This window comes from Ranitomeya variabilis, chromosome 6 (genome assembly GCF_051348905.1).
Source record: "Ranitomeya variabilis isolate aRanVar5 chromosome 6, aRanVar5.hap1, whole genome shotgun sequence".
Taxonomy (NCBI): Eukaryota; Metazoa; Chordata; class Amphibia; order Anura; family Dendrobatidae; genus Ranitomeya; species Ranitomeya variabilis.
Window position 1 is genome coordinate 416,300,883 of NC_135237.1, and position 16,236 is coordinate 416,317,118.

The 16,236-nt window shown below is 42.3% G+C and overlaps 1 protein-coding gene across 1 annotated transcript in view; it reads right to left on the minus strand.

The window, feature by feature from the left end:
- Window positions 1-16,236, minus strand: part of SMCHD1 (structural maintenance of chromosomes flexible hinge domain containing 1) — a 584,899-nt gene that overhangs the window by 106,428 nt on the left and 462,235 nt on the right. Inside the window, exons 35-38 of the mRNA XM_077270310.1 lie at window positions 8,987-9,074; window positions 8,764-8,895; window positions 6,320-6,472; window positions 5,126-5,255 (exon numbers count right to left, since the gene is read on the minus strand). Coding sequence (XP_077126425.1) covers window positions 5,126-5,255; window positions 6,320-6,472; window positions 8,764-8,895; window positions 8,987-9,074 — 503 coding nt within the window. The remainder of the gene's footprint in view (window positions 1-5,125; window positions 5,256-6,319; window positions 6,473-8,763; window positions 8,896-8,986; window positions 9,075-16,236) is intronic.

Here is a 16,236-nt window from a genome sequence, read left to right on the forward strand (position 1 = left end):
AATCCACAAAAGCCATAACTGAGTAAGATGACAGAGAGCAAATCAAAGTAACAGACAAATTGAATTTAGGTTGTACAGTACCAATGGTGACAGACTTAGCGAAATTTTTTATGCGCTTAGAGCATGCTGAGATAACATGAGCAGAATCACCACAGTAAAAGCACAACCCGTTCTGACGTCTGTGGTTTTGCCGTTCAACTCTGGTCAGAATCCTGTCACATTGCATAGGCTCAGGTTTCTGCTCAGAAAATACCGCCAGATGGTGCACAGGTTTGCGCTCCCGCAAATGCCGATCAATCTGAATGGCCAAAGACATTGACTCATTCGGACCCGCAGGCGTGGGGAACCCCACCATAACATCTTTAAGGGCTTCAGAAAGACCCTTTCTGAAAATCGCCGCCAGGGCGCACTCATTCCACTGAGTGAGCACTGACCACTTCCTAAACTTCTGACAATAAACCTCTGCTTCATCCTGACCCTGAGAGAGAGCCAGCAAAACCTTCTCGGCTTGGTCTCCCAGATTTGGTTCCTCATAAAGCACTCCAAGCGCCAGAAAAAACGCATCAACATTTAGCAGTGCAGGATCTCCTGGCGCCAGAGAGAATGCCCAATCTTGAGGGTCGCCACGTAACAAAGAAATAACAATTTTAACTTGCTGAACAGAGTCACCAGATGAGCGAGGTCTCAGAGAAAGGAATATCTTACAATTATTCTTAAAGTTCAAAAACCTAGATCTATCTCCGGAGAACAGCTCAGGAATAGGTATTTTAGGCTCTGACATAGGACTGCGGACTACATAATCCTGAATGCCCTGAACCCTTGCAGTGAGATGATCCACACTAGCAGACAGAATCTGAATGTCCATATCAGTAGCTGCATTCAGAACCACACAGAGATTATGGGGAGGAGAGAGGCAAAACACAGTGCAAAGGAAAAAAAAAAAAAAAATGACCTTAGGATTTCTCTTCTCCCTCTTCTGCTGCATTAACACTTTTGGGCCTGCTGTACTGTTATGATCTGGTGGTAGGATCTCAAACTGACCTGACACATATAACCTGGATTTAAGGACAAGTTCTGGGGATGTGGAAGCTATACTGACCGCAATCCTGATCCTATCCATACACACTAAAGGTAGCCGTGGAGCGTTACCTGAAAACCTAGACGCCTCTTCACAGCCTGAGAAACTGACTACCCCTTGAGAGAAAGCAAAGACCTCACTTGCCTCAGAGAAATATCCCCAAAGAATTAGATAGCCCCCCACAAATAATAACGGTGAGTTAAGGGGAAAACACAAACGTAGAGATGAAACAGGTTAAGCAAATGAGGCCCGCTAACACTAGATAGGCAGAAAATAGATAGGTGTCTGTGCGGTCAGTACAAAACTATCAAAAATAAACCACGCAGAGAATACAAGAACCCCCACACCGACTCACGATGTGAGGGGCGCACTCTGCACCCCAGAACTAACCAGCAAGCGAAAAATCACATAAAGCAAGCTGGACTGAACTCAACATATACTGAGAAACATTTTCAAGGAAATAATGAGAAAATGAACAAGCAAACTTAGCTTCTCCTAGCAGGAGACTGGTCACAAGGAATATTCAGGAGAGCTCTGAGTCAGGACTGAATACACCGACAGCAGGCAACAAGTGACGGTCCAGCTGAATTAAATAGGCCCCGCTTAGCAGGAAATCAAACAGCTGAACCCAGCCAAGAAGCCATATCGCTAAAGGCCACCAGAGGGAGCCCAAGAACAAATTCACAACAGGACCGCCCCTGTGGGCGGAATTAAGGGCAGAGTCGGGCCTAGTCCTGGCAGAAGCCGGGGACTCAATTTAGGGCCGTGGGCGGAGCCGCCCGGGTGGGCAGAGGAAGGAGAGAACCGCGGCCTAGTCTGGCCAGAAGCCGGTGACATCAGGGCCAGCGCGCGATGAGAGGGGAGCGCAGAAGCGGCGAAAATGCCACCGGACATCAGGACACCCCCCCCCAGGGACCAGGACCTACTCTGCGCCCGAGGGGAGCCCTCCTGCTGGATGCTGCGCTTACTCACTGTCAAGTGCTGCAGCGAAGACGTAGCAGAAACCAAAATGTGCTGTGCTTCTCAGGCCACTCAATCCACCATCCCTTTGATAGGGAGGAGGAGAGGGACAGACTGCCTCCTTCCATCATCCGCTTTCAGTCAGTGGTGATGCAGTGAGAGCTGCACGGATGCCAATTGGGGGACTCTGTACATCCCATGGGTTCAATCCCTTGGCATGGGTCAGGGCTATTGTCTGGCTGTAGCCTGGCTCCGGAAGGGGGTACATGGAGGAGACACTCAGTGTTCCCGTCTGTTGGTGGTGTGGGGAGATCGGGACCCTAAGGGAAACTTCGCCCATAAAGCGAGCTCAGGCATGGCAAAGAAACGGTGCAGGAAGGGGTACGGGGAGGCGACACTCCTCCCCGAATCGTCAACAGGCCGGAACGCGATCGGACCTTTGAAGAGGTCGGTCGCCCCTTCGTTTCGGGAAGGAAAAAAAAAAATATATATATATATATATATCTATAAAAAAAATGTAAAAACTAAAATAACGCTGGGGTCTGAATCCCAGACCCAAGTGCCTCCTACGGACACTAAGCAAGAACTGGTTTGATTACAGCCAGCATGAGGGTGTATAATGCAGAGGAGGAGCTAATTTTATTCAAGCTTTCTTAGTGTCCTCCTAGTGGCAGGCAGCATAACACCCATGGTTCTGTATCCCCCAATGAGGCAAAGGAGAAATAATAACTTTATTAAGTAGTTTCACAGGCATGGGAAAATGTGGACATAAAACATTTGAAAAAACATATACAGGTGGTGTATGCAGAGGATGCACCAGATACAATGAGTAAAAAAGATCCCACAATGTTAGACTTTAAAAGGAATGTATACTGAAAGATAAAATCCCTTGGTCGTGGGTATAGATGGAAGGATTATATAAAAATGATAGCGGGATGAGAGGACACCCTGCAATATAGTGTCAGGTATAGGTACAGATTGCTGCTTCAGTGAAAAACTAGTCTAAGAATCAGACTGGTAGGATTATAAAACCATACAGAGATAGCTTGCTGGATAGAAGATCCACGGTAGTGCTGCAGCCAGTGATGTACTGGTAAAGTGTCCTATTACCTGAAAGGTTACACCAGCAGGGGCTCACAGTATCAGTGCGTCCGCCCCACTCTCTCTCTCTCTGTATGGCTATTAACCTACCAGCCTGAGACTTAGCTGCAGCTTTAGTGAAAAACTATTCTATCTGTACCTATACCTGACACCATATTGCAGGGCATTCCCAACATGTCCTCTCATCTCTCTATCATTTTTATAGAAAAATGTTTAGAATTGAGAGTCCTCAGTGGTTGATACCTTTTAATGGCTAACTGAAAAGATGGTAACAAATTGCAAGCTTTCGAGACTACACAGGTCTCTTCATCAGTCTCGAAAGCTTGCAATTTGTTACCATCTTTTCAGTTAGCCATTAGATGGTAACAAATTGCAAGCTTTCGAGACTACACAGGTCTCTTCATCAGTCTCGAAAGCTTGCAATTTGTTACCATCTTTTCAGTTAGCCATTAAAAGGTATCAACCACTGAGGACTCTCAATTCTAAACATTTTTCTATCTACTGGCTAACACGGTACCAAGATATATATCTTTCCTGTATCATTTTTATATAATCCTTCCATCTATACCCACGACCAAGGGATTTTATCTTTCCGTTTATGTTCTTAAGGTATAACACTGTGGGATGTTTTTTTACTCATTGTATCTGGTGTGAGGTGTATGTTTTTTCATATGTTTTATGTCCAAGCTTTCCCATGCCTGTGAAATTATTTAATAAAGTTATTATTTTTTCACTATACAATGGATAGTCGCTTAAGTTCCCCCTCCCTATTCATCTATATATAGCCGATGATCAGTCCTGCTTCTATGTTAGAGGTTCTATGATATAATATATACTATTGACCGTTGGGGTAACATATACTATTATTGCCTTTTGGTGCACACTCCCTCAAACATACCAATGCCTTTCATAATTTGTGTTTATTAGTCTTTAGATTAGCATTATCATATTTTGCTAACTGGTCCTTTTGTTAGGGTTGGAATGATTAAAAAATAACAATGACATATAACATACACTCACCGGCCACTTTATTAGGTACACCATGCTAGTAACGGGTTGGACCCCCTTTTGCCTTCAGAACTGCCTCAATTCTTCGTGGCATAGATTCAACAAGGTGCTGGAAGCATTCCTCAGAGATTTTGGTCCATATTGACTTGATGGCATCACACAGTTGCCGCAGATTTGTCGGCTGCACATCCCAAAGATGCTCCATACAAGGCAGGATGGATCCATGCTTTCATGTTGTTTACGCCAAATTCTGACCCTACCATCCGAATGTCGCAGCAGAAATCGAGACTCATCAGACCAAGCAACGTTTTTCCAATCTTCTACTGTCCAATTTCGATGAGCTTGTGCAAATTGTAGCCTCAGTTTCCTGTTCTTAGCTGAAAGGAGTGGTACCCGGTGTGGTCTTCTGCTGCTGTAGCCCATCTGCCTCAAAGTTCGACGCACTGTGCGTTCAGAGATGCTCTTAGGCCTACCTTGGTTGTAACGGGTGGCGATTTGAGTCACTGTTGCCTTTCTATCAGCTCGAACCAGTCTGCCCATTCTCCTCTGACCTCTGGCATCAACAAGGCATTTCCGCCCACAGAACTGCCGCTCACTGGATTTTTTTTCTTTTTCGGACCATTCTCTGTAAACCCTAGAGATGGTTGTGCGTGAAAATCCCAGTAGATCAGCAGTTTCTGAAATACTCAGACCAGCCCTTCTGGCACCAACAACCATGCCACGTTAAAAGGCACTCAAATCACCTTTCTTCCCCATACTGATGCTCGGTTTGAACTGCAGGAGATTGTCTTGACCATGTCTACATGCCTAAATGCACTGAGTTGCCGCCATGTGATTGGCTGATTAGAAATTAAGTGTTAACAAGAAGTTGGACAGGTGTACCTAATAAAGTGGCCAGTGAGTGTATAGTGCAAGCCATAGCCTGTAAATATTGTAAACATGCAATTAAAAAAAGCTATATAAAATGTTTCTTATTACCATTGTAAAACAAGAATGGAAGGAAATAGGGCTCTATATCCACCGGTTCCATAGTTTGACGAACAAGTGAAAACTTAATCTTATATTCTGTACTGTCCGTTCCTGGGCTGTTCTCAGCAAGAATAAGACTCTGAAATTAGTAAAGGTTAAATTTTTGGTAAAAGGAGACATTTCAGTGTATTTCAATACTTTCCATCTTGATTTTTCATCAGTATAAAGTATTAGGCCTAATTCACAAAGACCTTTCACAAAATTTTTCATGCTGAATTGAACATACGATGTAACAGGTTCTGTAGAGCAGAATTTATTTTCATTTGTTCTTTCCATTACGAGGATATTAGCAATCAAGGTACTCGGCACCTAATGAGTTGCGCCTGCTTATGACAGGTCAGCGTCAGGAAGAGAAAAAAGTACGGTATATATGCCCCTGTGAAATCTCTCTGGTAATGCCCACTTGGACATTTAAAAAAAAAAAAATTAATTAACCCATTACGCGCTACTTACTTCACTAATATCACTACAATGGAGAGGCAAAATAAAAAAAATATAACAACAATAAAACTTATATTATGATCTGCAGCGCCTATATTATCGTGCCCTGTTCAACGTGAAAAATTCGGTGAAAGATATATAAAATTCTACTGGAAATTACAGCCTGAATTGCAAAAAATTATTTTCATATAAACAAACACACAAACATAAACAATAAAAAAGAAAAGACATAGCGCAAACACAGACAAAAAAGTAACTTTAACTACGTTTTGTCAGGTTTACATTGTATTATATACGATACTTTTTTGTACAAAACTTATAAAGACATACATGATCATATTACATAACTAAAAGCCTATGTAAAAATGTAGGCCTATATAGGATCGCAAATGGCACGCACTTTTAACGTCTAAGGAATAAGCCTGCAGAGTGACAAATAAGAACCTAACCTAAGATCTCTGTTACTTGTGAGCAAAGTTCTGAGCTCCTTATGAAGCAAGATTACCAAAAGCTGATTTCATGATCATTATTCTTAATACAAAGTAATGGCAGGAAATGTTCTAGAAGTAAAAGAAATGTACCAGAAAATGTGGGAAAATAAAATGTACCAGAAAATGGTATTTTCTAAAATTGCCTTTATGGTTGTCCAGACACCTAAAATAATCAATACATCTATTTATCAAGTAAAAGAAGAATACCCACAGGGATGACAGCAGATCCATTTTCAAAGGGAAACTCCATGGTTCCTGCATTAGACTGGAAATGCGGTATCTCCTCCTCAGTCTCAGATGGGTATATTATCTCTGCAATGATCTTCCCGTTCAGGGTAACACCAGCTAAATTGCTGTGTTCATCCTAATAAGATAAATGACTATTTAAAGTATATTAAAAAGACATTTCAGAACAAACTTTTTAAACAAATCGGAACCTGAATCATTGTAACATTGTATTAATTCAGTGAAACTGATATTTGGCATCTGATTAATCATTCATTTTGATATCCTAATAAATCTGAAACTTATCAAGATGGGGAATAAAACAGTACTGAAAGAATGTATGAGAATCATCTGCTCAAAAGGGTATTCAATATAAGGGTTATTCATTCACTTACTGTATATTGATATTTTGTAAGGGAAGATTACTCTACAATTTGAGGAACTCTCATACAAATGATAGGAAAGAGCAGTGCAAGCAAATAATTCTTGAGATGGATATGGTCACAGTATCTATCAGACTCCTGCAGATATTCCATAACTGTATGAGGTGGAAATAGCCCTTTATAGTGATCATGTCATCACTTAATGAAGAGCATCATCTATCTATATAATTGTTTAAGGGGTACTTCCGTCTGTTTGTCTGTCTGTAACTAACTTACGTAACAGAAATCCCGCGTCGCTGATTGGTCGCAGCCGGCCCGGCGCGACCAATCAGCCACAGGCTTAGTCCGGCCGCGAATTGGCCCCTCCCTATTCTCCTCAAGTCAGTGCCCCCTCCCTACTCCCCTCCAGTCAGTGCCAGTGTGTCGCCCCACTCCGGACCAACTTTTTACTATTGATGCTGCCTATGCAGCATCAATAGTAAAAAGATTTAATGTTAAAAATAATAAAAAAAATTTAAAAATTGTGCTACTCTCACCTTCCGATGTCCACCGATGTGCGCGATGCTGCCGCCAGCTTCCGTTCCCAGTGATGCATTGCGAACTTACCCAGATGACTTAGCGGTCTCATCTAGCGGTCATCTTAGCGGTCTCGCTAAGTCATCTGGGTAATTTCGCAATGAATCACTGGGAAAGGAAGCTGGCGGCAGCATCGCGCGCATCGGAACAGCTTTGGTGGACGCCGAAGGGCGAGTATATAACTATTTTTTATTTTATATTTTTTTTTTTTAACAAGGATATGGTGTCCACACTGCTATATACTACGTGGGCTGAGTTATATACTGCGTGGCCAGTGTTATATATTACATGGGCTGTGCTATATACTGCCTGGCGCTATATACTACGTGGGCAGTGTTATATACTGCGTGGCCTGTGTTATATACTGCCTGGCTGCTATATAATACGTGGGCAGTGTTATATACTGTGTGGCCTGTGTTATATACTACGTGGGCTGTGTTATATACTGTGTGGCCTTTGTTATATACTACGTGGGCTGTGCTGTATATTACGTGGACTGTGTTATACACTACCTGGCTGCTATATACTACGTGGGCAGTGTTACATACTGTGCGGCCTGTGTTATATACTACGTGGGCAGTGTTATATACTACGTGGCCTGTGTTATATACTGCGTGGGCTGTGCTATATATTACGTGGGCTGTGCTATATATAACGTGAGTAGAGAATGAACCAGAAGGCGCTGCACTATCACCTGAAGTTAATTGCTATGCTGACGTGGCTGTGCTATATACTATGTGGCTGTCTGTGTTACGTGGGCTGTGCTATATACTATGTGGCTGCTATATACTACGTGGCTGTCTGTGTTATATACAACGTGGCTGTGTTATATACTACGTGGCTGTGTTATATACTACGTGGCTGTGTTATATACTTCGTGGCTGTGTTATATACTTCGTGGCTGTGTTATATACTACGTGGCTGTGTTATATACTACGTGGCTGTGCTAAGCGCGACGTACATACATACATATATTTTCTAGAATACCCGATGCATTAGAATCGGACCACCATCTAGTTTTAAATAATGTTCTTTGTAAATTGGTGAAATAAGTGTGGGTAAATGTCACCCTGAACGGGTCCACACTGCATTGTAGCAGTTTCTCAAACACTACGTAATTAATAGATACCTCTTGGTCGCAAATTCATTATTTCACTGTTTAACTGCTGCAAGTATAGGCACCTAATGTTGCATCCGCTGCATTATTTTATAAAAGCATCCATGTAATGATCTTGTAAAATAATGACAAATCACTTCAAGTTTAAAAAAACAGTGGTTGAAGTTGCATTTAACCATGTTTATAATGACATGTCTAGTATACAAAAAGGTACGAAATAGTCATGCAGCAGCAATACGCAAATAAGTTGCAAAAATGTCACGGTTTAGCCACAGCCTTATTTTTTTATAATAATTTGCTGAATACATAAATTATTATTTGTTTGAAAAAAGAACACCAACAACACAACTTTACCACAGTCTTAAGCCAGAGATTCTTGACTAAAGTGCGGGTTTCCTCAGCTTTAACATTGGACACTGTTGGGGTTGCAGGGTTTGGAAGTGGAACTAATTTCACAGGCTTGTTGGCGACCACATCTATTAAAAGCTAAAACCAAAAGACAAAATTATGCAAATTATGTGAATAAGAATCAATGCTAGATTGAACAAGAGATGCATCAACTTAAAGGGTTACAAACCTGTTCACTATAAAGTACAGTAGCCTTCTCAGCCATATACATAAACTGGATGCAGTACTTCTCAACACGTTCAGGTATCATTTTATCTCTGTAGAAAAATAAAGTACAAACTTTAAGGCTATGCAAACCTTAGTACATTTTTTTTTTACTTTGAGATAATTGTAAGTTTCTTGTAACTCAGAACAAAAGGCCTTGCCCATGGTGTCATATGCCATATCAATGGTCATCTTTATTCACCAAGCAACAGTACCATTGGATGCTGCCAAACTTTTGCAAACACCTTACAAGACGAAGTAAATGCAGAAGGACCAGTAGAGAAAGGATAGTTGAGACAATAAAAAACTGCCCATTTTTGAAGAGACCATTTTCCTCTTAGGTCATGATCAGTATTTGTAAACCAAAACCAGGACTGGGTGAAAAATGTGGAAGTGGTGACGTTTTTCTATTATACTTTTTCCTCTGATTGATCCGCTACTGGTTTTGGCTTACAACTACTGATGTAAAATACTGACCAAATACTGAACATGTGAACGTGGCCTTAAAGAGGTCTGTCAGCAGTATTTTGCTATGTAAACTACAGACAGGTCGACATTACTGCTGTAATACTAATTAAAATTATACATGTGGTGAAGAAATCCATTTTGTGGTTCTTGTGCAATTAGTAATTAAAGTTTTGCTGTAATCATGTCTTTGTGCATCGGGGCAGGACTATGAGCAATCTTATTCTTGTTGTGGTGGTGCCTCGGTCTGCCACCAGCTTGAATTACAGGTCATTGATCCATCAAGCTTTTGCATCCCCATATTTAGATAGCCATAATTTTTGCATACTTCTGCCGACAGTCATGTGACAGCTTGATTTTTGGGGGACGAGTTGACATTTTTTATTTGTACCATTTTCGGGCACATTACATTTTTTGATCGCTTTCTATTCTGATTTTTGGGAGGCAGAATTAACAAACAGTAATTCAGAAACTGTTTTTTTTTGGGGGGGAGGAGGTTAGGCCGTTCTGCTTTATTCTTCCAGTCAGTACGATTACAGCAATACCACATTTACATAGTTTTTTTTTTATGTTCTGGCGCTTTTACACAATAAAAACTTGTATAAAAAAATATTTTTACATCATTTTATTCTGAGAACTATAACTTTTTTATTTTTCCGCTGACGAAGCTGTACGGTGGCTTTTTTTTGCGGGAGAAATTACTTTTTCAGAAATACATTTTTTATTCATATTTGTCTTTTGGATTATTCCACTTTTTTTAAGGGGATAGGATGACAACAAAAATAAACAATGCTTTAACGGTGTTTACTGAAGGGGTTAATTAGCGGAACAGTTTTATAGGTTGAGTTTTTCTGGACGCAGTGATACCAAATATGTGTACTTTGTTTATTTTTGTTTTTACACAAATAAATGTATCTATTGGAATAATTTTTCTCTTTTTTTGTTATTTTGTGATTTTTTTTTATATTTTGACAATTTTTAAGAACTTTTTTTTTGCATGGGACATCAACTTTACACCAACAGATCACTGATCTAATACTCTGCAATGCGTCGGCATTGTGGGACATTAGTTCGGCGTCTCTCACACAGAGAGGAGGCGTGTCAGCTCCTGCTCTGAGCAGGAGCCTAAAGGCCGCCATCCCTGGGTGACCCCGTGGCCATCTTTCGGTCAGGGGTCAACATAGAGACCACTGGCTCAACGTGATCGCAATGGGATGCAGATGGGAGCAGAGAGGGAGCACCCTCCCTCTGGGATGCCTCAATGTTGCTGTCACTGTTGACAGAGGCATCAAATGGGGTAAATGCCTGCCATCGGTGTTGGCACAGAGCTGACACCGCATTTCATTAGATATATTTATACAGCGCATGCCGAGAAGGGGTTAAATTAATGGGGGTCATTTAACCCCTTAGTGACAGAGCCAATTTGGTACTTAATGACCAAGTCAATTTTTACAATTCTGACCACTGTCACTTTATGAAGTTATAGCTCTAGAACGCTTCAATGGATCCAGGTGATTCTGAGACTGTGTTTTCATGACATACTGTACTTCATGTCAGTGGTAAAAAAAATTTCGATACAACTTGCATTTATGAAAAAGAAGGGAAATTTGGCAATTTTTTTTTTTATTTTGCAATTCTCAAAATTTTAGTTTTTGTACCCTTAAATGAGAGAGTGGTGTGACACAAAATAGTTAATAAGTAACATTTCCCACATGTCTACTTTACATCAGCACAATTTTGGAAACATAATTTTTTTTGTTAGGATATTGAAAGGATTAAAATTTGACCAGCGATTTCTCATTTTTTAACAAAATGTACAAAACCATTTTTTTAGGGACCTCCTCACATTTGAAGTGAGTTTGGGGGGTCAATATAACAGAAAATACCCAAAAGTGACACCATTCAAAAAACTGCACCCCTCAAGGTGAGCAAAATCGCATTCAAGAAGTTTATGAACCCCTCAGGTGCTTCACGAGAACTAAAGCAATGTGGAAGGAAAAAATTTTCACAAAAAATTTACTTTGGAACCAATTTTTTTTTTATTATCACAAGGGTATCAGGAGAAAATGGACCACAAAATTTGTTGTGCAATTTCTCCTGAGTACGCTAATATCCCGTATGAGGGGTAAAAGCCACTGTTTGGGCGAATGGCAGGGCTCAGAAGGGAGGGTGCATCGTTTGACTTTTTGAACGCAAAATTGGCTGGAATCAAAGGTGGCGCCATGTCGCGTTTGGAGACCCCCTGTTGTACCTAAACGGTGGAACTCCGACCAATTTTAACTCCACAACTAACCCCAATCCCAACCTTAACCACAAACCTAACCGTAATCCCAACCATAACCCTACCCCTAACTTTAGCCCAACCCTAACCCTAATGGAAAAATGGAAATAAATACATTTTTTTATTTTATTATTTTTACCTAACTAAGGGGGTGATAAAGGGGGGTTTGATTTACTATTTTATTTACTTTGATCACTGTGATAGCATCCATCAGTGATCAAAATGAACCAACAGGAAAAATTTCCTATTGTTGTGCATGCGTGCCCGCCATTTTCTTCCCGGAAGAAGACACTGCCGACAAGGGGGACTGTTGTGAACTCTGTTTTCAGGCTCCCTCTTGTGGTCACTGGTGGTATTATGTGACTTTTGCTTTGGGCTCCCCCTGGTGGCTTTGTTTGTTATCCTGCTGGTCTCTGGCTATCAGCTGGTTCGTTATCCTCTGGGAGGTTCCTATATAGCTCTGTTTTACTTCCACTTGTTGCCGGCTGTCGATGTAATCAGTGCTACTCAGATTCCTTCTGACTACCTTGCTCCCAGTCCATCCAGGACAAGCTAAGTTTTGTTTGCTCATTTTTTGATCAGCAGTGTTTATCATGTTTTCTTGTCCAGCTTGCTAAAATTTGATTCCCTCGCTTGCTGGATGCTCTAGTGGACTGAGTTTCTCCCCACACACCATTAGTTGGTGCGTGGGTTCTTGAAATCTCAGGATGGATATTTTGTAAGGGTTTTTTATTGATCGCATAGACCCCTGCTCTATTTTCTGCTTTCTAGTACTAGTGGGCCTCTTTTGCTGAATCTGATTTCATCCCTACGTATGTGCCTTCTTCTTACTTCACCGTTAATATTTGTTGGGGGCTTCTATATCTTTGGGGATTATTTCTCTGGAGGCAAGCGAGGTCTTTCTTTCTCTTTAGGGGTAGCTAGTTCCTCTGGCTGGCTCGAGACGTCTAGGAATTTTTTAGGCACGTTCACCGGCTACCTCTAGTTGTGTTGGATAGGTTCAGATTTGCGATCAGTCCAGTTACCATCTCCCTAGAGCTTGTCCTTAGTTTATTCACTTGCTGGTCTATGCGTGATCCTCAGCCACTAAGGATCATAACAGTACAGCCGGCCAGTAAAGTGTTAATTGCATGGCAGAAGCAGGAGAAAAGAAGCCTTGAGAATTTTTTTTTTTTGTTGCCGTTTGTCTAGCTGCTGTGGCTAGTTTCTCTCCTCCTCTTAATCTTGGTGTGGCTCTGAGTTCAGCTGCTGACATGGATGTCCAGAGCTTGGCTTCTAGTCTGGATCATCTTGCTACTAGGGTTCAAAGTATTCAGGATTTTGTTGTTCACAGTCCTATGTCAGAGCCTAGAATACCTATTCCGGAGTTGTTTTCTGGAGATAGATCTAGGTTCCTGAATTTTAGGAACAATTGTAAGTTGTTTCTTTCTTTGAAACCTCGTTCCTCTGGTGATGCCGTTCAGCAAGCTAAGATTATCATTTCCTTTTTGCGCGGTGACCCTCAAGATTGGGCCTTCGCATTGGCGCCAGGGGATCCTGCATTGCTTAGTGTAGATGCGTTTTTTCTAGCCCTTGGATTGCTCTATGAGGAACCTAATCTTGAGAACCAGGCTGAAAAAACGTTATTGGCCCTCTCGCAGGGGCAAGATGAAGCAGAGGTGTACTGCCAGAAATTTCGGAAATGGTCGGTGCTTACTGAGTGTGCCCTGGCTGCAAATTTCAGAGAAGGTCTTTCTGAAGCCATTAAGAATGTCATGGTGGGGTTCCCTACGCCTGCAGGTCTGAATGAGTCAATGACTCTGGCCATTCAGATTGATCGGCGTTTGCGGGAGCGCAAACCTGTGCACCATTTGGCGGTGTCTTCTGAACAGACACCTGAATCTATGCAATGTGACAGAATTCTGACCAGAAGTGAACGGCAAAATTATAGACGGCAAAATGGGTTGTGCTTTTACTGTGGTGACTCAGCTCATGTTATCTCAGCATGCTCTAAGCGCAAAAAAAAGGTTGATAAATCTGTCACCATTAGTACTTTACAGCCTAAGTTCATTTTGTCTGTTACCCTGATTTGTTCCCTGTCATCTTACCCGGTTAATGCTTTTGTAGATTCAGGTGCCGCCCTGAGTCTGATGGATTGGTCATTTGCCAGGCGCTGTGGTTTTGATTTGGAGCCTTTAAAATTCCCTATTCCACTAAGGGGAATTGATTCTACACCATTGGCTACGAATAGACCTCAGTACTGGACACAAGTGACCATGTGCATGACTCCTGTTCATCAGGAGGTGATTCGCTTTCTTGTACTGCATAATTTGCATGATGTCGTCGTGTTGGGTCTACCATGGTTGCAGACTCATAATCCAGTCCTGGATTGGAAAGCTGTCGGTGTCAAGTTGGGGTTGTCAGGGAATTCATGGTGACGCTCCTGTGGTGTCAATTGCTTCGTCCACTCCTTCTGAAGTCCCTACGTTTCTGTCAGACTACCAGGATGTATTTGAGGAGCCCAAACTCAATTCTCTACCTCCTCATAGGGACTGTGATTGTGCTATAAATTTGATTCCTGGTAGTAAGTTTCCTAAGGGACGACTTTTCAATTTATCTGTGCCGGAGCATGCTGCCATGCGGAGTTATATAAAGGAGTCTTTAGAGAAGGGACATATTCGCCCGTCCTCATCCCCTCTTGGTGCAGGATTCATTTTTGTGGCTAAAAAGGATGGTTCCCTGAGACCCTATATTGATTATCGCCATTTGAATAAAATCACGGTCAAATTTCAGTATCCTTTGCCATTGTTAACTGATTTGTTTGCTCGCATTAGGGGGTCTAGTTGGTTCACCAAGATAGATCTTCGTGGTGCGTATAACCTTGTGCGTATAAAACAGGGTGATGAATGGAAAACTGCATTTAATACGCCTGAAGGCCATTTTGAGTACTTGGTGATGCCTTTTGGACTTTCTAATGCTCCTTCAGTCTTTCAGTCCTTTATGCATGACATCTTCCGTGAATATCTGGATAAGTTTATGATTGTGTATCTGGATGATATTCTGTTTTTTTCGGATGATTGGGAGTCTCATGTTAAGCAGGTCAGGATGGTCTTTCAGGTCCTGCGTGACAATGCTATATTTGTGAAGGGCTCAAAATGTCTTTTTGGAGTCCAGAAGATTTCTTTTTTGGGTTTCATTTTTTCTCCTTCTACTATTGAGATGAACCCAGTCAAGGTTCAGGCTATTCATGACTGGACGCAGCCTACATCTGTTAAGAGTCTTCAGAAGTTCTTGGGTTTTGCTAATTTTTACCGTCGCTTCATAGCTAATTTTTCTGGCGTTGTTAAGCCTTTGACGGATTTGACCAAGAAGGGTTCTGATGTGACTAATTGGTCTTCTGCGGCTGTGGAGGCCTTTCGGGAGCTGAAGCGTCGGTTTTCTTCGGCTCCGGTCTTATGTCAGCCAGATGTCTCACTTCCCTTCCAGGTGGAGGTTGATGCTTCCGAGATTGGAGCGGGGGCTGTTTTGTCGCAGAGAAGCCCCGATGGCTCTGTGATGAAGCCATGTGCTTTCTTTTCAAGAAAGTTTTCGCCTGCCGAGCGGAATTATGATGTCGGTAATCGGGAGCTGTTGGCTATGAAGTGGGCATTTGAGGAGTGGCGACATTGGCTCGAGGGAGCTAAACATCGTGTGGTGGTCTTGACTGATCACAAGAATTTGATTTATCTCGAGTCGGCCAAGCGGCTGAATCCCAGACAGGCTCGTTGGTCGTTGTTTTTCTCTCGTTTTGATTTCATGGTCTCGTACCTGCCGGGTTCGAAGAATGTGAAGGCTGATGCTCTTTCTAGGAGTTTTGTGCCTGACTCTCCTGGAGATTCAGAGCCGGCTGGTATCCTTAGAGAAGGGGTGATTTTGTCTGCCATCTCCCCAGATTTGCGACGTGTGCTGCAAAAGTTTCAGGCGGATAGACCTGACCGCTGTCCACCGGAGAGACTGTTTGTCCCCGATAGATGGACCAACAGAGTCATCTCCGAGGTTCATTCTTCGGTGTTGGCGGGCCATCCTGGAATATTTGGTACCAGAGACTTGGTGGCCAGGTCTTTTTGGTGGCCTTCCTTGTCTCGGGATGTGCGTTCCTTTGTGCAGTCTTGTGGAATTTGTGCTCGGGCGAAGCCTTGCTGTTCTCGTGCCAGTGGTTTGCTGTTACCTTTGCCTGTCCCGAAGAGGCCTTGGGCGCACATTTCCATGGATTTTATTTCAGATCTCCCTGTCTCTCAGAGAATGTCTGTCATCTGGGTGGTGTGTGATCGTTTTTCTAAGATGGTCCATTTGGTGCCCTTGCCTAAGTTGCCTTCCTCCTCAGAGTTGGTTCCACTGTTTTTTCAAAATGTGGTTCGTTTGCACGGGATTCCTGAGAACATTGTTTCTGACAGAGGATCCCAGTTTGTGTCTAGATTTTGGCGGACCTTTTGTGCTAAGTTGGGCATTGA